The sequence below is a fragment of the Sminthopsis crassicaudata genome, chromosome 1, assembly GCF_048593235.1.
Source record: "Sminthopsis crassicaudata isolate SCR6 chromosome 1, ASM4859323v1, whole genome shotgun sequence".
Classification (NCBI taxonomy): Eukaryota; Metazoa; Chordata; class Mammalia; order Dasyuromorphia; family Dasyuridae; genus Sminthopsis; species Sminthopsis crassicaudata.
In genome coordinates this window covers 60,387,645-60,414,320 of record NC_133617.1, presented here as the reverse complement: position 1 = coordinate 60,414,320, position 26,676 = coordinate 60,387,645, and the positions used below count along the sequence as shown (strand labels likewise).

The window sequence follows — 26,676 nt, the reverse complement described above, 5'->3', positions numbered from 1 at the left end:
GATAGACAATTTATTCATAGGGAAAAGAACTAGATAAGTGATTTAATTGGCAGAAAGAACTTTTGGGTGAGGAAAATGCCTCAACAAATACAGATTGGCATCTCTTCTGAAACTTTTAGTCTCAGAGAATTGCTCAGATCATTTTGAAATTTAATGACTTACCTAAAGTCATACAACTAACGTGTCAGACTTGAACACAAGTCTTCTTGGTTTCAAGATTGGTTCTTTATCTACTATTTTGATTTTTATTCACATGTACCAGAAAAAACACTAAACAGAAAAAGCTCACAATCATGCATTAATAGGACAGTTAATAACATAACTATTGGCTTGATTGGCAGAAAGGATGATATTATTGATCATTATTAATTTTTATTATAATTAATATAATATAATTACAATTATTATTAACGATCATTAGAACACATATAAGTTTCTAGAATGGCTAATTAGACAGTTTACTTCTAACTTTGCTGGGCATTATCCAAACAGCTCTTCATTCATACCTTCTTTCTGGTAGACATCCCAATGGAGACTTTTTCCTATCTCCTTTAGGCACCAACTTACAATGTTGGAACATTTTAAATTCACAGAATTAAATACAATGCCAGATTCTTGTTTATTAAAGATGAGAAAAGAAAAAACACATGAAGTTCAAAGACAGTCAAGGGTCCCACAAGCTTGCCTAATTAGGGCATTTTTTTTTCAGTCACATGGAGGCTGGAAGATAAGGTTTCTCTGACTTGATTCTCTAAATAGTCAATAAAACTTTATTAAGTATTTTTACTATGTGATAAGTACTCTGCTTGAAAACAGAAAAGAAGAGGGAAGTGCAGGATGGTTCATCTCTTGTGGATATATACTTAATCATCAGTTCTTTCTGAGCAAGTAGTCAATTAGGGGACTTCATCATCTACCACTGCAAACCTGTCAAAAAACGAGTTATATGCAGCCAGAAACCTTGCCATCCTTTCTTTTTCCCTTCTTAATTTGTGGAAAGGAAATATGTGGAGCACAGATGATACTGTTCCATCAAGAATTATCCATGCTGGGGCTTCCTTTTCTTTCTCTAGGAAGAGACCTGGTCTTAGAAGAGGAAAGATGAAAATTATATGTCAGACCATGATGTTGGGTATATAGGATAAAAGTCAGAAATGGGTTGGGGGAGCCATGATTTTGTGGGAACTTTTTTTTTCCAAGATATTTTTCTATGGTGAGGATGCTTATTTATTTATTTTTGAATTAATTGGGGTTAGGTGACTTTTCCAGAGTCACATAGGTAGCAAATGTTAAATGAGGCTGAATTTGAACTCAGGTCCTTTTGACTTCTGCATCAGTGCTTTATCCACTTTGCCATCTAGCTGCCGAAGGGGAGCGCTTTTCTTTTACAAACATTGGAAGCTGGTCAGGGGACTGGAGAAGATATGTGGAAAGGAAGGTTATAGGAATTATCACGTACATAAGTACCAGGCACTTAAGTTCTCTACACTTGAGTAGAGAAAGCTGAAATAAACAAAGGATGAATGACTTGTTAAGTGACTTGTCTGGGGTCAGCCAGCTAACAGGTTAGAGTTTAATTCATATCTTTCTGATACTAGGCCCAGTACTCTATCCATTGCACCACCCAGCTGCTAAGCTAGCAAAGGGGATGGTGAGGGAATCCTTGTCCAGGGAGATACATCCCTTTTCCCTTTAGAAACTTGGGATTCTGGGTTTAGGAATCAGGCCAGAGAGAGGCCCAACCTCAAGAGAGGGAAGTATAAGGAGGTAACATGAGACAGCTCCATTGTTATAGCTGTTCATTGTTAAAGGATCCTGAATCCCAGCACTAACAGTCAGGCTTGCAAGAGGCTGATAGAAATCTGAAACCTAGGGGCATATTGTTCTATTAGTCCTAGGGACTCAAGACAATCCCTTCCCTCTCTGTAATTCACTTTTGCCTCCAAGAATATGGGGGCAAGAATATGCTTGCTCCAGCATGGTTCCTTTCAGGACAGGGAGACCCAGAGTGGGTGAGAGACCATCAGAGCAACAACCCCTAGTTTTCCTCATTTCTTCATGTCCCATTACTCCCTGACATCTTTACCTGACTCCTCCTTCCCTTTTTGGTTTTCCAAACCTTGTCATTTCCCCCTCTGCTCCCTTCCTGTATGTTTCCCTTTCTGTTTGCCCCCCTTTTTCCTTCTGTCTCCTATATCTCTTTCCTCATGTTTTCCTCTATTTCTCTGCTCCACGGCTTCCCCCGTACCTTTTACCTTATGTCTGACTATGATTCCTCTTTCCCCTCTGCTTTCCCCTATTTCTCCCATGACAGGATGCTTCTGGGTTCTGAGTGGCTGTCTCATCAGCTGGGCCTGCCAGAATTAGAGTGTAGCGTTTCTTCAGCCTTCTTCTTGATCTTCCTGGCGTTCACGACCTGGATCCTGTGCAAAGTACTGAGCTGTTTCTACCAATTCCATGCCAACTGCCGACAGCTTCGATGCTTCCCTGAACCCCCCTTAAGGAACTGGTTTAGTGGCCATGCGGGACTGGTGAGTAGAGATATTTGGGCTGAAGTTTAGGGTAGGGGTGGGGCACTCAAAGGTGGGTTTCAGTGGGTAAGGGGTCTGGGTTTATCATTGGGAAGAAGGCAGGGGAGGACTGGAGATACATAGAATCTAAAGGGCCAAGAACATGAGGTGATAAAGAGAACTGAACATTTGAGCCTAGAATGGGGAGTTTGAGCAGCTGAAAAAAGAAAAAAAAATCATCTGATCTGTACCAATGTCACTCAGAGAATCACAGAATTTCAGAGTTGGAATGGACCTCAGAAGGTATCTAATTTGAGGGAGAATCCATGCTACATTATTCTTAACAAATAGTCATCTAAATATCAATGGAAGATTCTTAGTGACAGTGAACTCACTACTTCCTAAAGCAAGGAACCCTTTTTACTCTTTGACAGCTCTAATGGTTAGGAAGATATTCCTTACACCAAACCTTAATTAGTCTTTCTGCAGCTTCATTTGATTACTCCTAGTCAAAACTAGGGCTCTGTGGGAGGCAGGAGAACTAGGGCCCATTTCTTCTATCTATCCAGATGGGTCTCATTTTTTCCAAAGTCTTTTTTGCTTCAGAGTGGTCATACCAAGTTCTTTCAGTTGATACTCTTATAGTGTGTTATGCAGTCTATTTATCATTCCTTGTACAACTACTGCTATTACTACTACCACCACTACCTTTGCTGTTGCTGTTTACTACTACTACCACTACCACTACTACTACTACTACTACTACTACTACTACTACTACTACTACTACTACTACTACTACTACTACTACTACTACCACTACTGCTACTACTGAAAAAGAAGCAGGTTGTGGGAGAGCAAATTAGAAGAATTCATATCAGACCGTATCATAGTCACAAGGGCCTTTTATTGATGTGAAAAGGCTCAAGGCAAAATTAAAATGATTTAGCAATGGGCTGTGCGTGAAGGGGCTATTTAAGGGAAGAGGGTGAGGGGAAGTAAGGGGAGATGTAAAGAGGGAGGAATTAGGTAGGATCCTAGTTAAGAACAAACTCCCTTATACATTATGTCTCCATCAACAACTATCTGATGAGGCAGGAGGAAGTGGGGCATCGTAATACAAGATAATGAGATTGCCTTTGTCATAAAGGTTGTTTGTAGGGTGAGAATGTGCCCCTATGTGCACCTATACAGGGAAGGGGGAGAGGGAATCCCTTACCTGATATAGTGAGGTGGATATCCCTTAATAATGCTGACAAGACAGTCCCAGAAATTTGGCCTCCCTTTGTGTGGCAATGGAGACAGGATGGACAGGTTAAAATTTACATCATTCACCACCTTACTAGTACTGCCTCTGTTGCTACTGTTGCTGCTGCTATTATTGCTGCTAACTGTCCCTTTTTTGATCTTTTTCTTTCCAACACAGCAAAAAAAAAACCCTTAAGGGTTTTTTTTTTTTTTTTTAAGCATTTAGTGCCAGTTTGATTCTCAGCTCATTCTGAGCTTGTATTCCTGATACTATTCTTACAGACATTCTTTTGTATTCATTCTCTGGTACCTGCCTTAGTTTTTATGTTCTGTTCAGGTGCTGCCAATGAAGTGGCCAACATGATTCTTGAAAAGATTTAGATTCATGATTATGAGGACAGTTTAATAATAATAATATTAAATATATATCTTTTTAAGGTTTGAAAGCATTTTGCATGTGCTAGTCTTTTGATCCTTATAAAAACTCTGAGAGGTATTTTATAAATTTCCATTTTATAGATGAACAAAATGATTTTTCCAGAGTTACACAGGTACTAAGTGTTGAGGCTGTAGTTAAATTCACCTCTTCCTGACTCTACATTCAAAACTATCCACTCCACCACCCACTTGTCTTATATAACACCCACTGTTTTTATTCTCTCCTTTTTTTTCTTTTTTTAAATAGTACTATGTCTATCTCTTGTATAAACATATCTAGGATTCCTATACTAAGATCCAAGTGTGGAAACTCTGTTCTTCATGTGAAAAGAGTTTTCCCTCTAAAATTCTTTCCAAATCTTTCCCATATTTCTTCTGACTATTATTTTCTTTGCAGTTTTTCTTTAAATGTTCTGGAATGATTTTGTTTAGTTGGGCTTTTTGCCAAACTTTCTTTAAACTCATTTTACCTCTACTATTTCTCTCTGTTTCATAATATGAGATTATTTATAAACTTTTACCATGCAGTAAAATTTTATAGACAAGCTTATTTTCTAAACCTGTTATCCATGGCTCTCTTATCTATCTATCTTGCAAATAAATGAAGTGTTTGAGGACTAAGGTGCTTTTTATAGTCTTTGTTCTCCTTTTTATGGCAACTGGTTTCCATAAATTATGTTCCTGTTTGAAATTATTGTAACTGAGACATGTGCTTATAAAAACTGATTAGGGGCAGCCAGGTGGGGCAGTGGATGGAGCACCAGCCCTGAAGTCAAGAGGACACGAGTTCAAATCTGGTTTCAGAGACTTAACACTTCCTAGCTGTGTGACCCTGGGCAAGTCACTTAACTCCAACAGCCTCAGCAAAAACAAAACAAAACAAAACAAAAACAAAAACAAAAAACAACAAAAACAACAACCAAAAAAAAACAAAAAACAAAAAACAAAACAAAAAAAAACTGCATAAACATGGTGGAGATCCAAGTTAAAGAGTGATCTCTTAAAGATGCTATTATTTGCCTTATCCTCTAGATGCTACTATTTGTAGATGACAGGATGCTTAATCTTTAAAAGATTTGGCCCAACCATTCAACATGGGAAAAATAAAATGGATGAAGATGCCTAATGTCCAGAATAAAACATGCAGTTAGAGGACAACCTAATGAGCTTATATGTTTATATGTGTGTATATGTGTGTATGAATGAATATATGTGTATATATTTATATCTATCTAATGTATAACTATATCTTTGACAGACATTGCACATAAATAATGATTTAGATCTGGAATTAAGCAGTAGGATGTGAGCAGATTGTATTGTCTTTGGGAAATTGCACTTACTCATATGTGGCTGTGAGTTGTGGAATACTAGTATCATTCTGAGGCTAATAGAGAGGTACACAGTGAGTATGATAAAGCTACAAAATATTACAAAACAAACTATGAAAGAGATCTGGAGAAAATGATTCTGCAGAAGGAATTTATGATAGAAAAGAACGAGAGAGCCATGTGGAAAGAGTAAGACATAGATTGTCTATGTATCTCTTCAATGTCAAGAGAAAGGAAGGAAAGCTGGCCTGGGGCAAACTTAGAGGAGGACATGGACAAGAGCTAGACAGAATGAACAGCTATGGATTCATTATAATCTGGAAAACTACAAGGAAATTCATCGAATTGATGAATTATTGATGATAATGTGGAAATGTGTGTGGAAATGTAAATCTCTAAAAAAATCAACACGAAATATTATGCTTAATATTTGCTTAACAGGAACCTAAGCAAAGAACAGCATGGGATCAGCAAAAGCATTTAATTGCTATAGAAAGTGATTGTTTAGAATACAAAAATAACAATTAGAAATATTCTAAGCAACTGTTGGCTAAAATGAACATGTTTCCACTTTCCTTTTGTTTATTATAGACCGATAAGAATCTCTTTCCACTCCTGGCTTTTTTCCATTTCTCTCTTCCTACTTTTAAGTTTGGGAAAACAAGTTTTCTGTTCCGCCCCCGTTGGATTAACTTCATCTCCCCCACCTGGTTGCAGTCTTCCTCTTGGCTTAGGCACTGACATATACTGGTTGTGTTAACCTGGATTAGTTGCACCTTCTATGATCCACTTTCCTCATTTGTAAAAGGCATAATAACAACGTTAATAAAATAACAACCTTCCTTTAAGCCAAAATAAAACCAGGAATTTGGGGAGTCAAGCCAGCAGGGGGCACTGTGACCCAACCCTTAACATCTGAATCCGGGCAGGGTAGGGGCAGGGAGGGCATGCATAGAATGGCCAGTCTGCAGATGCTCCTGCTCATGGCTCCTTTTGAGCTGCAGACCAGCCTCCCTGAATTCAAATCTCTACTCTTCTGTGCCAGTCTGTTGAATGTTGGCAAACTGAAGAACCCTAATTCTTGACTTAACCTCTCTTCTCAATCCCTGTGACCGCTCAATGAGTGGCAGATATATTCTCCTATATATAGATTAGAATTTTTTTTTAGCTCCAATAGTCTCTTGTCTCAGTTCCTTCCCGCTCTGATTTCATTTCTTTTATGTCCTAAGATATTTCTATCACCAAGTGATACCTGTTCAATGTGCTTATAGCACTTATTACATATTCATTGACTGATTGACTAAGGACTGGTCCATTTCCGATAGTTGATATTCCAAGGTCCTTTTCACTTCTGAATGTCCACGTTGGCCGTTCTAAGCTTTCTTCTAGCTGCAACATACTGCATTGCTTCCGCCTCTAATGTCCCGAGTCCAAAAATTTAAGATTCCATAAAGTCAAATCATAAATAGGTTAAGTTATCACAAGGGCATGTTAAGGTACGAAGGTGGTCTCCTCAGGTTCCTTCCTGTGATTGTTCTGAAACTCGAGCTAGTTTCCTGAATTTCGTAGTCCTATTTCCTATTTCCCCCTCCTCTCTTTATCTCTTCTATTACTTTCCTGGCAGAACTCTTCCTTATCTTGAATCTATTAATAAGAATTTGTAAAGTGCTTGTTTAAGTCACTATGTCAGCCACTGGGGATGCAAAAACCAAAATGAAATACTCCCCTAAGGAGCTTACATATTAACAGGCAATAATAATAATAATTAGCATTTGTATAGCTCTTATTTTTTTGCCAGATGCTAAGTACTTTACAAATAAAATTTCATTCTATTCTCACAACAATCTTAAGAGGTAGATGCTATTACAATCCTCATTATACAGCTGAGAAAACTGAGGAAAAAAGGAGTTTAAATGACTTAAGTGACTTGTCAAGGCTACATAGCTAGCAAGTGTGTGAGGCAGGCTTTGAAATTTAGTCCTTCTAACTCCAGGTCCAGTGTGTCTATCTTCTGTGCATCTGCCTACCTCAGTCAAGACAACAGACACGAGTAAGATACAGGCAAATACATGCATATATTTACACATACACAGCAGCTGAGGGGGAGGGAGAACAGGAAAAATTTCAGGTAGAAGGTGACACAAGCAGAACTTTGAAGGAAGCTGAAGATTTTAAGAAGGTGAGATGAGGAGAGGGTGTATGAGATGTATGAGGAGGGGCAGCTAGGGGGCGCAGTGACGGAGCACCAGCCCCGGATTCAGGAGGACCCCAGTTCAAATCTGATCTCAGACACTTAACACGTCCTAGCTGTGTGACCCTGGGCAAGTCACGTAACCCCAACCTCAGAAAAAAAATAAAACAAAAAAACAAACCATGAAATGTATGAGGAACAATAAGAAAGCTACTTTGATTAGTCTGTATAGTGGGTAGTAAGAAGTAATGTGCACCTTGGGTGGAAATGCAAGTTGGAGTCTAGTTGTAAACAGTTTTATAAGCCAAAGAGAGGTAATAAGGAGCTATTGCTGTTTATTGAATAGGAGAGCAACATGGTTAGACTTAATATTGGACTTTTATTTCTCATTGTATCTGTGTGAGACAAGAGCATCGGCTCAAATAAATCAAATAAGTTAAGGAGACTTCTCAAGGCAAAAGCAGAAAGGAATTTTATTATGATCTCTTGAGAAAGGGTGTCTCCCTCCCAACAAGCAGTTAGGCTAGGAGAGGCAAGGCCCTTTAACAGACAAGAATTGTATAGGGGCCTGAGCTAACTAACACTCCCTATAGGCTGGGTCTTTGCCCTGAGTAACCAGGAAAAATGACCTCACATTCTACGTCATAAATAAGAAAAAAACTTTCAACCCAATTATGTCTTTAGGATTACTAAATTATCTTATATGGGAGTTTCAATGCCAAGGTGGCCCCAACTTAGTCTCACAAAGAAGAGGTCCCTCTCCTTGTAACCATGTAATTTCCAGAGAAAGAAACCTGGCCCTGGGCTTCCATTGGGGGGGCCCTTCAGTCAGTTTTTAGAACACTGCCTCCATCTTATGAGACAGTTTTCACAGTTCACTTCATATCGTTTCTCATTGCTCCTAGAATAAAAGATAAATTCTCATTTTTTTTTTTCCTGAGGCGGGGGTTAAGTGACTTGCCCAGGGTCACACAGCCAGGAAGTGTTATGTGTCTGAGACCAGATTTGAACTTGGGTCCTCCTGAATTCAGGGCTGGTGCTCTATCCACTGCGCCCCCTAGCTGCCCCTAAATTCTCATTTAACATGTAAAATCCTTCATAATATGAGACAGAAAGGACTCATAATAGAGAGAGGAACCTGTGTTCAAGATTCACCTCTGATACATACTTGCTATGTGATGCTGACAAGTCTCTGTAGGACAAAAGAGAAGGGAGCTATTTCTGAAGAGAGGCACTATTGCACTCAGATGGGCAGCCATGGATGGGTGGGAGGATGAGGTCACTAGCTTCAAAAGATTCTACAAGCTGCACCACTTTTCCCCCTTCTCCCCCTCTCCAATCCAGTAGTTGAAGGCAGTGAGGTTAGTCTGGATTAGTAAAATCAGGGTATTTTTTCTTTGTCTAATAAGCAATGAGAAATGAGTCCAGCGACCTAGGAAACTTAACTCTAACCATGCCATACCAAGCAAGTAGCCAGGGATCTGCGAACTGTCAGCTGAATCTTAGCATTCATGCTTCCTCAGGGCTGTGATCAGGGACCCCGTAAAACAGTTCTCACCAGCTCACAGTCTCTTTATCTCTCAGAACCCCAGGCATTCCCAGATATAAATTGCTGTTTGCATTGGCAGAGGAAGATTCCTCCTTTAGAAGTTCCTGCTTGGATTCCATCACATGTTCACCACCAATAATGCAACAGTGTGCCGATTTTCCCACATCCCCTCCAATATTTATCATTTTCCTGAAAAAGAACTCTTTATGTCCAACCTGTTGGAGAGTTCTCTTTCTTTCCCTCTCTCTCCTTCCCACCACATGCCACCAATCAACTCTAATCAAGGGATTCAGAACTTCTGAACCTCTGGAACTCAGAGGATAGTTTTTCAGGATAGAGTGAGACATATTCATCTAGGTATTGATGCCTATTCTCCTAAGACAATGAGAACACAAATACAAAAAAGGCAGTTCCAAAGTCCAGGCTTGCCCAGGGTATCCATCTTTCCTCACAGGGTAATGTTTAATGAGATCTCCAAATGAGGTGTCTGGGCAGGATGGGTACTTTAGCTGTGTTTTTTTTTTTTTTTTTTTACATTTGCATTTACAATTACAAATTTACAAATTTAAAATTACAATTTTACATTTGCATTTTTCTTATGATTAGTGATTTGGAGAATTTTTCATATATTTTTAATCATCTTTATTTCTTCTCAAAATTCTTGGCATCTTTTGACCAGTTTTTATTGGAGGAATAGCTCTTTGTCCCACATATCTGTGTAGATTCTCTATATAGCTCAAATATTAATATGTTTATCTGAAGAATTGGGTGCAAAGATTTTTATTTGATCTGAGAGTTTCTGTCTTCAATTATTGATTGGCTGTCACAAGATGAAAATCATGTATTTGTATTTAATATTTTCTCTCAGTTACATGTAGTCTCAAGTTCTCTCCTTCCCTCCCTCTTCACCCCATCCTCATTGAGAGGGCACATGTGAAGTTATGCAAAATATTTCCATAAAAGTCATGTTGTGAAAGAAAACATAGATTTTCCCTCCCCCCAAAAACCCTCAAGAAAAATTAAGTTTTTTTAAAAAGTATGTTTCAATCTGTATTTTTCATCATAAGTCCTTCATAGCAGTCTTGGATCATTGTTTAACTGAGAATAGCAAAGTCATTCACAACTGATCATCCCATGGTGTGGAAACTATGGAAGAGAGATTAGAATTGTCTCACTTGACCACAGCGGGAAGAAGTATGAATAAGGGATAGAAAATATAGGGAGACTGATTTAGGCTTGAAGTTAGGAAAAACTTCCTGTCTACCGTCTACCCTTCAAAGTGGGGTGAACTTTCTGAAGAAAGTAGATGCTTTTCCCTCACTGGAGATCTTTAAGGATAAACACAAGGATCACTTATTGAGTATGTTGTTTGGATGTATGTTAGATTAGATAGTCTCTGGGATTCCTACAACTCTGAGATTTTGTATCAGGCTCGAACTCTATGATGTCATGCATCCTCTCATGTTGGCTCTCAGAGAAGCCCATGCTTCTGCATTCAGCCTTTTCATGACTGTGAGAAGTCTGGCCTTTCCTTAAAGACTGTTTGAAAGTACTGACTTTCTGTTGCATTACTTACAGATCCAACCCTCTGAGGAAGGTATACAGCGTATTTGTGAACTTGTGACTACTTTCAGGGAAGTTTTTCTATTGTGGAGTGGACCCTTGCACCCTGTAGTTTTAATCTGCCACCCGGATTACATCAGGCCTCTCACATCAGCTTCAGGTATAGAAACTCGAGTCGTGATTACTGTGGCAATATTTATCCCTGCCTGCCCCTCAGCTGTTCATTAATCCTCCCCTGATATATTATATTGTATACATATACAATATAATATAACATATATATATGTATATATATATATATATATATATATATGTATATATATATATATATATATATATACTATAGAATATATTGTACAATGAAAAAATTAATAGTTGTTGCCTTCAAGGACTTACTTTCTTCTTGGGATAGGGTGCAATAAAAGTTATGAAATGTCAAAAGAATAGGAAAGGATTGAGGAATGGAAATATGATGGAATAGAAGAAAAGGAAGAGAATGGTAGGAGAAATAAAGGAGGGACAAAGAAGGAGGGAGTGAACAGAAAAGAAAAACTGAAGTTAAGAGTTAGAAGTGAGAGAAAAGTTGAAAGGAGGAAGGAAAACAGTGATGAGGAAATCAATGTTAGGAATGACCAAGATGCAGAAGAAAGTCAGGAATCAGTAACATTTATCAAGCACCTACTATGTGCCAGGCAGTGTACTATGTATTGAGGTCATAAAGAAAAGTGAAAGACAGTTCCTGTTATATATTTATGTCTATGTCTATGTCCATGTCCGTATCTATGTCTATATCTCTATTTATACCCACATCTATATCTATATCTATGTATATCCATCTCCGTATCTATATCCATATCAATCTCTGTATCTACATCTATCTATATTCATATCCATCCCTATAGCTATGTTCATTTCATATTCACATCTCTAATTATCTACATACATATCGCTATTTATACCAATGTCCTATATCTCTCTATATCCATAGATATATCTTTATCTATATTTATTTCTATCTCTATATTCATATCTACATCCATATCTATATATATCTGCATCTGTATCTATCTCTATCTATACCTCTATCTAGATCCATATTTATATCTATATCCATCTCTTTCTATATCTATTTATATCCTTATCTATATCCATCTCTATGTCTATCTCTACTTATAGATGTATCTAAAATCTATAATAACTGAACCAATGAGCCAGGGAAAGCACTAGAATTAAATGGCTTGGGAAAGACTTCCTGTAGAAGGTAAGAATTGATCTGAGACTTGGGAGAAAGCCAGTGAAGCCCCAAAGTGAAATGAGAGGGAGAGCATCTCAGAGATGGGTTATTAGCCAAAGTAAAGGTCTGAAATTAAGAGATGGAGTGTCTTGTCCAAAGAATAGCAAGAAGACCAATGTCAATGAACTGCAGGTTACAAGGACAAGAGTCAGGAAAAAGCAAACACAAGGTGATGGAGGACAGATTGGGAAGGGCTTTGAATACCAGACAGACAGTTTTATAGTTCAGAGCCTTGAGTGTTCCTCCCTGATCTTTGGTTCCTAACCCCTGGACTAGGCACCAAACACAGTCATCCCGATAGCCTGGTTTAGCTTCTCTGGGAGTTTAAGTTGTGAATGGGAAGTCAATATAATTAAAAAAAAAGCAAAAGAGAAATTTGCATTACTTTTGGTAAATTGTGAAGAGTTTTCAAAGATTCCAGATTTCCCCCTGAAACCAAAACTCATCTCTCTCTCTCTCTCTCTCTCTCTCTCTCTCTCTCTCTCTCTCTCTCTCTCTCTCTCTCTCTCTCTCTCTCTCTCTTTCTCTCTCTCTCTCTCTCTCTCTTTCTCTCTCTCTCTCTCTCTCTGTCTCTCTCTCTCTCTGTCTCTCTCTCTCTGTCTCTCTCTCTCTCTGTCTCCTGTCTGTCTGTCTCTGTCTCGCTCTCTCTCTCTCTGTCTCTCTCTCTCTGTCTCTCTCTCTCTCTCTCTCTCTCTCTTTCTCTCTCTCTCTCTCTCTCTCTCTCTCTCTCTCTCTCCTTCCTCTCTTCCTCTCTTTTCTCTTCCTCTCTTTCTCTCTCTCTGTGTCTCTCTCTCTTTCTCTCTCTCTTTTTCCTCTCTTCTCTCTTTTTCTCTTCCTCTCTTTCTCTCTCTCTCTCTGTCTCTCTCTCTTTCTCTCTCTCTTCTTACTCTCTTCCTCTCTTTCTCTCTGTCTCTCTCTCTCTCTGTCTCTCTGTCTCTCTCTATCTCTCTCTGTCTCTCTCTCTGTCTCTGTCTCTCTCTCTTTCTCTCTGTCTCTCTCTCTCTTCTTCCTCTCTTCTCTCTCTCTCTTTCTCTCTCTCTTCTTCCTCTCTTCCTCTCTTTCTCTCTCTGTCTCTGTCTCTCTCTCTCTTCTTCCTCTCTGTCTCTCTCTCTCTCTCTCTGTCTCTGTCTCTGTCTCTGTCTCTCTGTCTCTCTGTCTCTCTCTTTCTCTCTGTCTCTCTCTGTCTCTCTCTGTCTCTCTCTGTCTCTCTCTCTCTGTCTCTCTCTCTGTCTCTCTCTGTCTCTCTCTGTCTCTCTCTGTCTCTCTCTGTCTCTCTCTCTGTCTCTCTCTGTCTCTCTCTGTCTCTCTCTTTCTCTCTGTCTCTCTCTGTCTCTCTCTGTCTCTCTCTGTCTCTCTCTGCCTCTCTCTGTCTCTCTCTGTCTCTCTCTGTCTCTCTCTGTCTCTCTCTGTCTCTCTCTCTCTCTCTCTCTCTCTCTCTCTCTCTCTCTCTCTGTCTCTCTCTCTGTCTCTCTCTCTGTCTCTCTCTCTAACAATATTATACTGGTGATGCCATGTGGCCATGAATCATAGAACATCATAATCAAATATCCCCATATGTATATGCATATATGTATGTTATACATATGTATGTATAATTTTGTACATATGGCTCTCACGATCTAATCTCTGCCTCCACTCCCTGCCTCCCAATAAGATTTAAGTATTGCAAGTTCAAGAAACATTTTGTTTTTATATTTGTATCCTTAGTGCCCATCACAGCGAGGGTCTAACAAATTGCTCCTCCATACTCTATGACAACAAATATACTAAGAGAAGATAAAAATACAAGCAAAACCCCCCAATGACCCCAAAAACATCATTCGTGCCTTTAAGGAGATGACATTTTAATGGGGGAAAAGGGTAGAGAAAGATGAGGGAGGGGAGATTCAGAAGCCAAGCCAGGAGAGGACTGAAGGATGACAGGCCTAGGTTCCTCTTCAAAATGGAGACTCCAGATTCATGGGAGAAAGTGGAAGGATATTAGAAAATGGGAAAGTCACAGGGGGTAAGGGAGGTTGCAGCATGAGAAGCACAGTGGAGAAGTCAAACGTAATTGGGAGAATAATCAGGAGTTCTTCAGACAGACATGCAGAAATATGGGAAATATTGCAGAATAAGCTTTACTTTCTGATTATCTGTGAGGCCATGCCCAGGCCTATATCTGGGTGGTGTCTAAGAAAAAAAAAAGCCAGATATGGGTTACGTCTTGACTATTTAGATTGGGCTTGGGACCTTCTTTGGGTTTTGTCCAGGTAGATAGAACATCAAGCTATGAATGGTTATTCTTCACAACAAGATTCCTCCTCTTGTTCTCACCTAATCTTACTTTACTTTTCAGTCTTATCTCTGCTGCTCTCCTCGCACATTCTCTATCCTTTCTCTGTTGAGCTTAAGAGGAATTTGTTTTAGTGTTGGGAATGAGTAATTGCAAAGGAAAGGAAGCTCCAGACCCGAACATACCAGCCTGAGACCGAGTTCCCCTTCTTTGGCGTCCCTCTTGGCTATTTTGTGGCACATGCTCTCCCTGCCTTCGCCCTATGGTCTTTACACCACACCTTGAAATAACACTTATGTCTCAACAGCCAACATCTCACCCAAGGACAAGCTTTTCTATGGATTCTTCGAGCCTTGGTTGGGTGAGTGATAGTCAGGGGCAGAAGCACTAGGGGAAGGGAAAATGCTCAAGATTCTTCTCACCAAGGACCTCATTGAACTAAAGGATTGAGATTTAATAGATCAAGGGGGGGATAGAATGGTGTTTGAGGGCTAGTAGTTGTGGGTAAGGGATTTAGGGATAGGGATAAGTAAAGGATTGATCCGGGGCCTAGATGGGGAGGGGCATGCTGTGAGATTTGTGTACAGGATCACAGCCCTGAGCAGTTGTTATTTTGGACCGGACATGGCTTCTCCTACCATCTCTCTTCCAGGGGATGGGCTGCTTCTGAGCCAAGGAGACAAATGGAACCGACACCGGCGCTTGCTGACCCCAGCTTTTCACTTTGACATCCTCAAACCCTACATAAAGATCTTCAACAAGTCCACAGACATCATGCATGTAAGACTGGAAAAGCTGTGGGTAGATGGGAAGAGTAGCTCCCAGGAGGCCAGGAGCTTGGATGGAGTGAATTCTCTGTTATAGTGCTTTAATAGGTGTGATGGTGGTTATGGCAAAAGCAAGGTGACCAAGGGTTTTTTCCTGGAGAAAAAAGAAATGAGAGGTTGCTGCTATGTTTCTATAGAGAGGAAATGAGCTTAGGACCTGGTTAGCAAGAATAATCAGTCAAAGAAGGAGACCAATGAGGATAGGCTTGGGTAAGGTCTGGCTGTACCCTGCTCCATGCTCTCACTCCCAAGATACACCTTATCTTTCCTAAGCCCCAGATATTGGTACAATTAGTCCATCTTGCCTCAAGCATCATTTATGGTTTATATTACAGGTGCAAAAATGGCTAGTTATGTTTCTCAATTCTCTTTCCCTGAATTTAACCTGAGAGATTACAGGGCCCATGATCATCATAAATCTTCTCCAGTACTTACCCTTTCAACTCAGTTTTTTTCCTCAACAGTATTTTATTTTTCCAAATACACAGAGAGAAACTTTTCCAACATTCATTTTTGTTAGGTTTTGTGTTCCAAAATTTTCTTCCTCCCCACTTACATCCCCCCTCCCCAAGACAATAAGCAATCTGATATAGCAATCTGATATAGGTTGAACATATGCAATCCTTTTAAACATAATTTCTTATTAGTCATGTTGTGCAAGAAAAATCAGACCAAAAAAATGAGAAAGAAAAAGCAAACTAACAAAAAAATGAAAATAATATGCTTTGATCCATATTTAGTCTCCATAGTTCTCTCTTTGCATGCAGATGACATTTTCCATCCTATATATTTTGGAATTGCCTTGAATTATCTCATTGTTGAGAAGAGACAAGTCCATCCCAGTTGATCATCACATAATTTTGTTGTTACTGTGTACAATGTTCTTTTGGTTTTGCTCACTTCACTTATCAACTCAGTCTCTAAACCAAGACCTCATCTTCTCTCCACATCCTATGAGGCAGAGAGGTCAGTTTTAATCATACTTATTTGTATAGATGAGGAAGGAAGTTGAGACCCAGAGAAATAAAGTCATTGGATAAGATGACACAAAGTAGTTTACCCAGTAGCATAGTTCAGATTGGATCTCAGTTCTCCTGACTGCTAGTCAATGATTCCCTTTAATCCTAAGAAGAACTGTGAAATGTGATCTGTAGCCCCCACTTGGTCCCTCATGACAAAAACGGGTCCTTCTCTTGCTTTTTCTGACATTTTGCAGGGGCTCAGGATGTAGGTTTAGCTCCTGGGAGGAGTCCAGACTCACACTTATTTTTTTTTTCTTGGGCAGATGAAATGGCGGCACTTATGTGTTGGGAGCAGCATCCGCTTGAACGTGTTTGAGCACATCAGCCTCATGACCCTGGACAGCTTGCAGAAATGTGTCTTCAGCCATAACAGCCACTGTCAGGAGTGAGTCTCAGCTCAGCACTTGACTTTGAGGCCTCAGGAACTAGAAGCACATAGCCACAGGGTACAGGGGAAGAGAGGACTCTATTAAGAGAGAATGTTTACTGTTAGGAATGAGACTTAGAATGGTAGAGGAAGAAGAGCAGATCAAAACTAACACAGAAACTGGAGGCCCTATAACTGACTATCTGTGTATATATTTAATATTCTAAACCCCACCAGCCTCATTCCTGGTATACTTTCTCAGCATCAAGTGGTGAGGACTTCCTAAGAGGGGATGTGGGTCAGGGTCAGGAGAGCAGATCCTGGAGGAAATGGAAAGAGACAAGATAACACCATAGGCTCAGAGGCGAGTTACATCCCAGGGGTCCTGGAAAGTACAGATGGTATCAAGCATCCTGAATTCAAATCCAGGTTTTAAGAAAATCAGCTCAGTCATTTTTCAGTCACATCTTTGTCGTCCCATTTGGGACTTTCTTGGCAAAGATACTGGAGTGATTTGCCATTTCCTTTTCCATCTTATTTGATAAGAAGGAAACTGAGGCAAACAGAGCTAAGTGACTTGCCTGGGGTCACCCAGCTAGAAAGTGTCTGGGGCTGTATTTGAACTCAGGTCTCCTTGGCTCCAAGCCCCACAATCTATCCACTATTCACCACCTCATGTGTAAAAGGAAGCTAGTAATGAATACCTTACCTGAATTACAGGTTTATTGTGAGTGTTGTGAAGTTCATAGTGCCTTAGAAATGTATAATTATTATGATTGTTGTTAAAATTTTGTCCTAGATAGGAAGCCAAACTAATGATTCAGACATTTGGAAAAGATAAGAACCCAATTATCAGAAATGGGCACAAGTGCATCCAAGTCAAACAGAGGCAAGAGAGAGGCAGAGCAGGGAGCTAAACTGTGAGGTTTCTGGCTCAATCCTCCAACGTCTGCCCCACCTGCACCATGCAGAGGGGGAGGGAACGACTTAGAAAGAGGAAGAATAGGAGAATGTGGGAGATCCTGCAGGAGGATACTGACCTTGAAGCATAGAAGAAAGTTCTGATGTATTAGAAAGCCCTCTGAGCTCAAGACCCTGGGAGTTTGGCAGTTTAGTCCAGCACACAATATTCCCTTAATCCCTGGGGAACAAGCAAGTGTAATTGGGATACATAACAATACAAAAGAAGAGATACTTAGGGACACAGGAATGACTTCAGTGGTAGGGCTGCTCTTTTCTGAGGTCCTACCTATCTCCTGTTCTCCCTAAGCACTTGTCAACTCTGTTTAGGTAGTATGATTTGACCAGCTTTCAAATGTCAGCAGTGAATGACCTGCTTCTTTAGCTATCACAAGCATACCTTGTTTTATTGCACTATGCTCTATTAGCAGATATTGATTTTTAAAAGAAATGGAAAGTTTGTGGCAACCCTGTATCAGACAAGTCTACCAGAGCTATTTTCCCCAACATCATGTGCTCATATTGTTTCTGTATCAGATCCTGCCAATTTTCACAATATTTCAAATACTTTCATTATTTTATCCGTTATAATGATCTGAGATCAGTGATCTTTGATGTTACTATTAAATTATTTTGGAACATCATAAACTGCCATCCATATAAGATGCTGAACTCACTCAATAAATGTGTGTTCTGACTGCTCCAGTTGGTCATTCTGCCGTCTCTCTCCCTTACTTTGGGTATTCCTATTTTGAGACATAATCATATCGAAATGTGGTCAATTAATAATTCTACCATGGCCTCCAAATGTTCAAGTGAAAGGAGGAATCGATTGAGGCAACAAATTTCACTTTTGGTAAGAAATTGCCAGAACTATCCCAACCTCCAGTAACCAGCACCTTGATCAGTTAGTAATCATCAGTGTTGAGGCATTGGGAAACAAAAAAAAAAATAATAATATGGCTTGCTTTATTGAGGCCATCTAGAATTGAATCCACAATATCTCCAACAGGCATGTTTATTCCAGTTACACCCTCAGAGCAGGGTCCACAGTAATTATTTTCCAATTCTCACACCTGCTGAACTAGGATTATACTGTTTATTCTCCAGTTTCTTAAACTGTGGTCCCATATGAGGTCTCATAATTTAAGGTAGATTCACAATATTATGATTTCTATCAATAAATATTTGATTTGTATATTATTTTATTTGTCTACATGCCCAGGGTCATGTAAAATTTTTTGGGGTGAAAAAGAGTCTCAAGTGGAAATTTTTTTTCAGAAGTCCTGGTTTATACCACTTGGTTCACAATCCCAGAAGTTAGATTCTCCTCAATTTTCTCTAGGTAGCAAGATCAATCAGGCCTTATGGAGGTCTTTTTTTTTACTCTCCTGAGCTATGAATGTACTCAATCAAAAAACAAAATATTTTTGCTCAGGTTTCCACTCTAGGTTATATTAGGTATAGATGCAAGAAGAAATTGCATTTTGAAGAACTGCCAATCTGGTGAGAGTTGAACTGAAGTAAAAGACTAGGTTATATGCTTTAGATGAGGATTTATTTGAGTTCAGAGAAAAAAGGGCTTTCTTTCATTGCCTTTAGATATAGAATCTTATAGGCTACATATGCCCTATCTTTGGTCACATTGGCAGTTGCTTTGGTGGAAGAGCTTCCTTTCCTATTACCCACAGGCTTCTGGATGACTATTCATATAGCCTGATGGTCAAAAAATTTCTCATTGGATTTCTTGACTATTATTTGGTTTGATGTAAACTTCAGGATATTCCTGCAGTAGATATTTGGGAGCAGGGTGGTATTTCTCCCATTTAGGTAACCATTTTGACAGGAAATCCTGAAGGAAAGATTAAAATTCAATTGAGATGGTGAGCTTGGAAAGTCCGTGAAAAGCCATTTCCAGTCCAGAAAGAGAGTGCAAAATCTAAGACTAGTTAATAATAGCTTAGTTATATCAAAGGGAGAATGTGAAACCAGAATGGATAGATAGGTTTAAAGCAGACTGTGGAGGTCCTAGAATTCCAGGCTAGATTTTGCATTATATTCTGTAGGCAATGAGGCACCTCTGGAGATTTTGTAATGATGGAATAATATAGTCATACCTGTGAATTGGAAAGATTTATATCTCAACATAAGAAGTAGACATAAGAGCCTAGAAGGAAGAAGACCAATTAATAATCCAGTAATTCAGTTGAAAAAAAAGATTAGAATTTAATTAGGGTATTGAGAATGTGAGGGGACAGGGATAAGAAATGAGGAAGCAGAATCAGGTGGACTTGATGAATGAATATAATGTGGGTAAGGGAGAAGAAGGAATTAAAATCCTGAATTTTCAAGCCTGGGCACTTGGGGAGGGGAGGGAGCAGGGATTAAAAACATTTAAAAGGGGGAACAGACTCTGACATATGTAGAAGATGTGGAGCTCAATTTTAGAATTTGGCATGAAGGAGAGTCAGCTCCTCCTGTGAAATAGGAAAGCTGTAGAGAGGTCTGAATTTCTATTTTTAAATTTTTTTAATAAAACATGTAAATTCCATTATAGAAAAAGATCATTTAAATAATTATCCTGTAGTTAGTGGGGAATTATCCTAACTCTTGGTGTAGGGGGTTGATACGTGGGAAGAAGCTCTTTATAAAGATTAATTTGAGAACAGGAGATGTGCAGGATGAATTAGAAATAGAGTTGTTAGAAGGCACCTGCCATAGTTCAGTCATGAAGGAGTAATGGGCCTGAGAAGGGAATAAGCATGAATAAAGTGATTACTATGTGTCAGACACTGTGCTAAGCATTTCACTAAGATAATTTCATTAGATCCTCAGAAATAACCCTTTGCACAAGACACTGCCATTATCCTCATTTATAAACTTGAGGATCCTCTATGGCTTAAAGATCTGTTGGGCTTGTCTTGTTATGGTATGCCATCTTTGGCTTGAGACAGGGAAAACCTCTTAGGAACACAACTGCATTGCCCCATACTGATCTTTCTATATGGGGAGATAGAAACTTGCCATAGCCCATAGAATAGATCGTTAAATCTCTACAGATTCCAGACTTGTAGGAACTACTTACCATGGAAAGAATATTAACAGGGCTATTTATTGAAAAAGCTTAATGCTGCTTCCATGGCTCAGGAATTTCAGAGAAGTGACTTCATTCACACAGGAGAGTCTAGAAGACTATAATAGAAGTAGTTTTGTCCAGCTGGTGGCAGCAATACAGATCATTCTTTAAAAAGGACATTAATACCTGGACGTGAGTCTCCCTGCTCTTTTCTCACTGATAGAAAACCTCACTGATAGGTTTCTATAGATTTGTGTCCAGTCTCCCCATCCTTGTAAACCAGTAAGAGAGTGTGAGCCAGAATTATGGGTAGACTCTTGTGTTCTGATTATTCTTGTTTTCTATTGAATAATGCTATGATTGTTTTTTGTTTTTGTCTTTGCAGCTAGTAAGTGTTTCATGTTTTAGAGTTACTATATATATAGGAAACATGGGTAAGAAACTCAGAGTGAATGCAACAGCATGGTTGACCATGGCCAGGTGTACTTCTGGGACTGAGTTCCCCCTACCCTCATCCTTGACTTGCCTCCCATCTTCCTCCTTCCCATCCCAAGACCACCAATATGAGTGCTGGTTACAGTGAAGGAGCCAGCCCAGCTACAGAGGGAAAGGAAATATGAGTGCCACATCATGCTGGTACCATACCCTACAGAGTTCACAATTTGAACCATCTTAGGAAAGATTAGATTTATCATTATTTACTTTACAGGCCTAAACTAGAGCTAATTAGTGGAAGGTATAATGAGGCTGTTTAAGGTTTGATATAAGAGAAAAAAAGAACACTTCCCAATAATTTGAACTGTCAAAAAATTGAATTTGCTTCTTTGGAAAGAGGCACATTTTTCATCACTGAAAGTCTTCAAATAGATGCTGGGGAGCATTAAGATTATTGTAGAGAATATTCTTATTTAGGTACAGGTTAGTAATCATGACATCTGAGATTCTGTGAGTATATATTATAAAGAAAGAACAGATAGGATCTGTGGCCAAGGGAGGTTTTGAGCCTGGGTGACAGACTGGGAAGAGGTCATGTCAGGCAAGTTGGGAAGGGGCTGTTTAGGAGTGACATTAAGGAGCTTAGTTTGATCCTGTGTAGTCTGAAAGTACAGGGCTCTCTCAGGGTTCTTTCCTTTCCTGAGACCTGACCCTGCTCCCATACCTTGTACAGGAAGCCAAGTGCCTATATCTCCGCCATCCTGGAGTTAAGTGCCCTTGTGGCAAAACGCAACTTGCAGCCCCTCCTCTATTGGGATGGCTTATATTACTTCACCAGCCAGGGGAGGTGTTTCTCCAAGGCCTGTCACATGGTGCACAGCTTCACAGATGCTGTCATCCAGAACCGGCGCCAAATCCTTGCTGAACAAGGTTCTGAGGCCTTCCTCAAGGATAAGGGCAAAGGAAAGACCATGGATTTCATAGATGTTCTGCTTCTGACCAAGGTGAATATCAGAGTTACAGGGAGAAGGGGAAGGGAGAGAACCTTCTGAAGTCCTGAGGGACTATAGGGAGGTGGGGGAGGATGGTCAAGGGAAGACAAAGGGATTGGTTGCCAAAGACAAATTTATGGTTCCATGGTATGGAGCAGGTTTCAACAGAGGCTGACCTGATGTTTGCTATCTTCCTGAAGAGGCATCCTTGAGAGATGCAAGGTTTTCTCGAATTACATAGAATAGTGATTATTGGGGAATTATCCCTTTATTTCTCTCACATGGGTGGGGTGAAATAGTTACCTTAAGTCTGTTTCAGGTACATGAAAGCAGTAATCTAGGATCTAAGTATAGCCAGGTAATTCCTTGGGTTATTTCTAGGTACACCAGGGTAATCAGTAAGATTCTAGATATATTCATAAATATTTTTATGGTTCTAGGTATATCAAAGGTAATTCCCTACATTGTAGATTTATCTAGGGGTACTATTAAGACTACTTTTAGGTATATGAAAAGAGAGTCTAGGTATGCTGGAAATATCTAGGATTTCTAAGATAATTGTGTGTGTGTGTGTGTGTGTGTATGTATGAGAGACAGAAAGAGGAAAAGAGAGAGAGAAAAAGAGTCAGAGAGAGGAAAAAAGAGAGAGAAAGAGAGAGAGTCAGAGAGAGAGAAAGAGAAAAAGAGGAAAAGAGAGAGAAAGAAAGAGAGAGGGAGAGTCAGAGAGACAAAGAGAGAGAGAAAGAGAGAGAGAGAGAGAGGGAGAGTCAGAGAGACAAAGAGAGAGAGAAAGAGAGAGAGAGAGAGGGAGAGTCAGAGAGACAAAGAGAGAGAGAGAGAGGGAAAGAGGAAAAGAGAGAATGAGAGAGAGAAAAAGAGAGGAAGAGAGAGAGGAAAAGAAAGAGAATCAGAGAGAGAGGGAAAGAGGGAGAGAGAGAGAGAGAGAGAGAGAGAGAGAGAGAGAGAGAGAGAGAGAGAGAGAGAGAGAGAGAGAGAGAATTAAGAGTGTTAAGGAGAAAGGGACAAGACTTATTAAGAAGAAGAATGCCTATCAAAGAATCCTGATATCTCCAGGGAATACCATAACTAGGTATAAGTCTTTGTTTTCAGAAAGGATTCATGCTTTGGATAGAGGTACCTTCTAATTCAAAGTTTCTACTCTCTAGATGTATCTTCCAGCAGTATTTGATTTGAGTCCTTAGAATAGTCTCTAACCTTTATGTTTAAGGGTTTTGCACATATTAGGTGACCCCATGGTGTGGTTCTACAAGTGCAGTGGGAGTCTGGAGGACAGTTTCGGGTGCTTTAGAAGGCTATGGGGGTATGTTATGCTTAGCTGGGATAGGTCTCAAGGATTCCAGGTATGATACGTGACACTATTGGTTGTGCCTAGGGATAGTGGGATGCTGACTAGGGGCCCCTGAGTAGAGCTACTGATGGGGAGGAAAGAAAGCCAAGAACCCACAGATATGCGCTATTCCAGGATGAAGATGGGAATACTCTATCAGACAAGGACATCCGGGCAGAAGCTGACACCTTCATGTTTGAGGGTAAAAGGGTAGATGGAGTGGGAGGGTCTGGAACTTAAGGGTTCTGAGGATTTAGATGGGGGAATTTCCCCTTAAGAAGTCCATCTATATCTTATTGCTGATCTCAGCTTTGGCAATTCCTGTTTTGACTATGATTAGTCTAGAAGGAATTGTCCCCTCAGAGTCTGTGTTTATTTAAGAATGAAGAGAAGGATTATAATTGAGAGATCAACAGGACATTACAGTGGTGAGGTTCTTCCTCAAGCCATAGTTCATTGATAGACACTCCCTTACCTCCATACCACCTGTCTGGAATTTTCTCCCTTTTTCCAGGGCATGACACAACTGCAAGTGGCCTCTCTTGGGCCCTTTATAATCTGGCCCAGCACCAAGAACACCAGAACCGCTGTCGTCAGGAAATACAGGAGCTTCTGAAGGGTCGTCAGCCAGAGGAGATTGAATGGTCAGTGTGGAGGGAGTGAGACTGGGAGGACTCCTATAGGAGAGGTGATGAGAAGCTCATCCCCTAGGCTACTCTGGCTACAGTTAAAAGAAACATCTCCAAGCCTACAGTGACTTGGCTAGACCTATGTCTCTGTAAATGACAGCCCTTGCCTTTAAAACAGCTCTCCCTTAGCATGGACAGGAAGGCTTCCTTACCACTTAATGGTTTTCTGGATAGCTCTTCCCAGATACAACCTGGGGCTAAAAGGGAGGGAGATTTCTGTGCCAGAGACTCCATCCCACATCCTGGCCTTCCTTACTCTTTCTTCTTTGATTGCATCTCTATCAGACTTGCCAACTTCCTCTTGATCCCCAACTCTGGCGCTTCCATACCAATGATCCTGTCATTGCCTTCTCTCTGTGGTGTCTGATACTTTCCCCCAAAGCTGACAGGTCTGCTCTCTCCAGGGATGACCTGTCTCAGATGCCTTTTCTGACTATGTGCATCAAGGAGAGCCTGAGGCTGCACCCACCAGTTATTGCTATTAGTCGCCGGTGTACCAAGGACATTCAACTACCTGATGGGCGCATCATCCCCAAAGGTATCCTTTACCCAGGATGTATGGCCCAGTAAAGGGAAGGCAAGACGGGGGCCGCATCTGGGAGTGCAATGTGGGAGAAAGTAGAAAGTAGATATCAGGTTTTCTTCAAGAAGTGGCTGAGGAATAATATTAGAAAGTTGGTGAGGGAGGAGTGGAGTTGAGGGGAAACATTGACAAGTGAATACATGGAATTTGCAAGTCACATTGGGCTCTTTGTCTCTTCTTTATTAACAGGGAACACTTGTGTGATCAGCATTTTTGGAGTTCACCACAATCCAACTGTGTGGCCCAATCCTGAGGTACCCACTCTTTGCATTGTCTGGCCAGACTTAGGGGTCAGGGAGACTCATGGCCAAGGGTTGAGTCATTGTTGAGAACAAACACAGGAGAAGCCCAGATTTACCTCTAGGGAGCAGAGAGAGGAAGACAAGAGATTACATTTATCTCCTCACAGGGGATGGCCTGCTGCCTTAAAGGTAGTCTCCTGTCTCCCTGGTAGAAGTCTGTTTGCAAAGGATGGCCCTGAGGTATTCCCACCATCCTGGTTCTGTTTCTCTCTTTCAGGTCTATGACCCATACCGTTTTGACTTCGATAACTCCCAAAAGATATCACCATTGGCATTTATGCCCTTCTCAGCTGGACCCAGGTGAGACTATCGTACTTGCTTTCCCATTTCCCTTCTTGAAGTCCTGAGGGAATGTCCTCACCTTTCTGGGTCATTGTGGTTATCTCCAAACCTCTGAGAGAGACTGGAACCCTGTTCCTAGGAGATACAGAAGCGAGTGTGTGTGGTGTGTGTGTATGTGTGTGTGTGTGTGTGTGTGTGTGTGTGTGTGTGTATGCACATATGCATATACATATCCACATGAGTGGTGTTGGGGGGGAGGACAGAATAAGGCTGGGGATTAGCAGATGCTCTCTCTTGAACAGGAACTGCATTGGTCAGAACTTTGCCATGTCTGAAATGAAAGTTGTTCTGGCCCTCACCCTCCTGCGATTCCGAATCCTCCCTGATGAACAGCCGGCCCAAAGGAAGCCAGAAGTTATCCTCAGGGCAGAGGGTGGACTATGGTTGAAAGTGGAGCCACTGTAGCCTTCTTTACCACTGAGATACATCTCCCAGAAGCCCCCCCTAAGACTGATGGATGGGCATTTCCTCAGGTGGGATATGGAGGCTTAGAGATCGGCTGCCCCTTCAGTTTCCTTTGTCTTAGCTGTGAATCTTCTGAATAAAAGCACTTTTACACATTGTAAATTGGTCTTTCTTTTTACCTTTATAGTATAAGGTAGAGGTTGGTGAGAGGAGATAAAAATCCCTACTTCTGAGTTCCAGAAATAAATATTAGGAAAATAGAAATGTGGGGGTAAGGAAAGGGAACCACAATTATTTTGAAACATCTTTTAGACTAACATCCCTTCTACCTGATATCACTATTGAAGGAGAAACAAACTATAACAGACAATGCAAGAGCGTGGTAAAGTGGATGTCCTTGGATAAAAGGTGAGTAGTCATGGTATTGATCATGGTTCTTCGAACTTTCAGAGTTGTTTATTTTTAGTGTAGTGAAAAGCACTGAAAGGGGTTGGGTATGACATGTAGACAAATTGTTATAATACTATGCAATGTGATAGAAGAAAATAAATAATCAACACAGGAATGAGAATGCAGGAATCACTTCAAAGTGCATGGTCAAAGAAAGCTTCATGAAGGAAGTGCTACTTAGCTGTGCCTTAAAGGGAGATGAGAAACATGGGAAGTCAGAGATAACATTATTCAGACCAGGGTGTGCAGGAAAAGACCTAGTCATCTAATCTGGCTTCAATATCGAGTATGTAAAGGTGGGAGGGAGGTATAAAATCAGATTGGAGGAAGTTAAGAAAAGATGGACAGCTCTTCACACAACATGTAGGGTGTGTTATATAAGTTTTCTTGAAATTTATTACTTTATATTTTGAAAGGTTTTTTATGTTCTGCTGTGCACATGGCAAATTTTTTCTTTTTATATTTTGTTTTTTAAGTTT

General features: G+C 40.3%; 1 protein-coding gene across 5 annotated transcripts in view; it reads left to right on the top strand.

Annotated features, from left to right (window-relative positions):
* LOC141564193 (cytochrome P450 4F11-like) overlaps positions 1–25,909 on the top strand; it is a 60,945-nt gene extending 35,036 nt beyond the window's left edge. For 3 of the 5 annotated variants that reach the window (XM_074306369.1, XM_074306378.1, XM_074306387.1), the window contains 12 exons: positions 2,315–2,531; positions 10,846–10,990; positions 14,707–14,760; positions 15,052–15,179; positions 16,512–16,633; positions 21,820–22,090; positions 23,562–23,628; positions 23,941–24,070; positions 24,520–24,653; positions 24,888–24,952; positions 25,218–25,300; positions 25,585–25,909. In XM_074306369.1, coding sequence (XP_074162470.1) covers positions 2,316–2,531; positions 10,846–10,990; positions 14,707–14,760; positions 15,052–15,179; positions 16,512–16,633; positions 21,820–22,090; positions 23,562–23,628; positions 23,941–24,070; positions 24,520–24,653; positions 24,888–24,952; positions 25,218–25,300; positions 25,585–25,747 — 1,578 coding nt within the window. In that variant the 5' untranslated portion in view covers position 2,315 and the 3' untranslated portion in view covers positions 25,748–25,909. Of the gene's footprint in view, positions 1–1,810; positions 2,013–2,314; positions 2,532–10,845; positions 10,991–14,706; positions 14,761–15,051; positions 15,180–16,511; positions 16,634–21,819; positions 22,091–23,561; positions 23,629–23,940; positions 24,071–24,519; positions 24,654–24,887; positions 24,953–25,217; positions 25,301–25,584 lie in introns of those variants that run through there. The other 2 variants (XM_074306396.1, XM_074306359.1) reach the window with 2 other exon arrangements.
* The last annotated feature ends 767 nt before the right edge of the window (positions 25,910–26,676 follow it).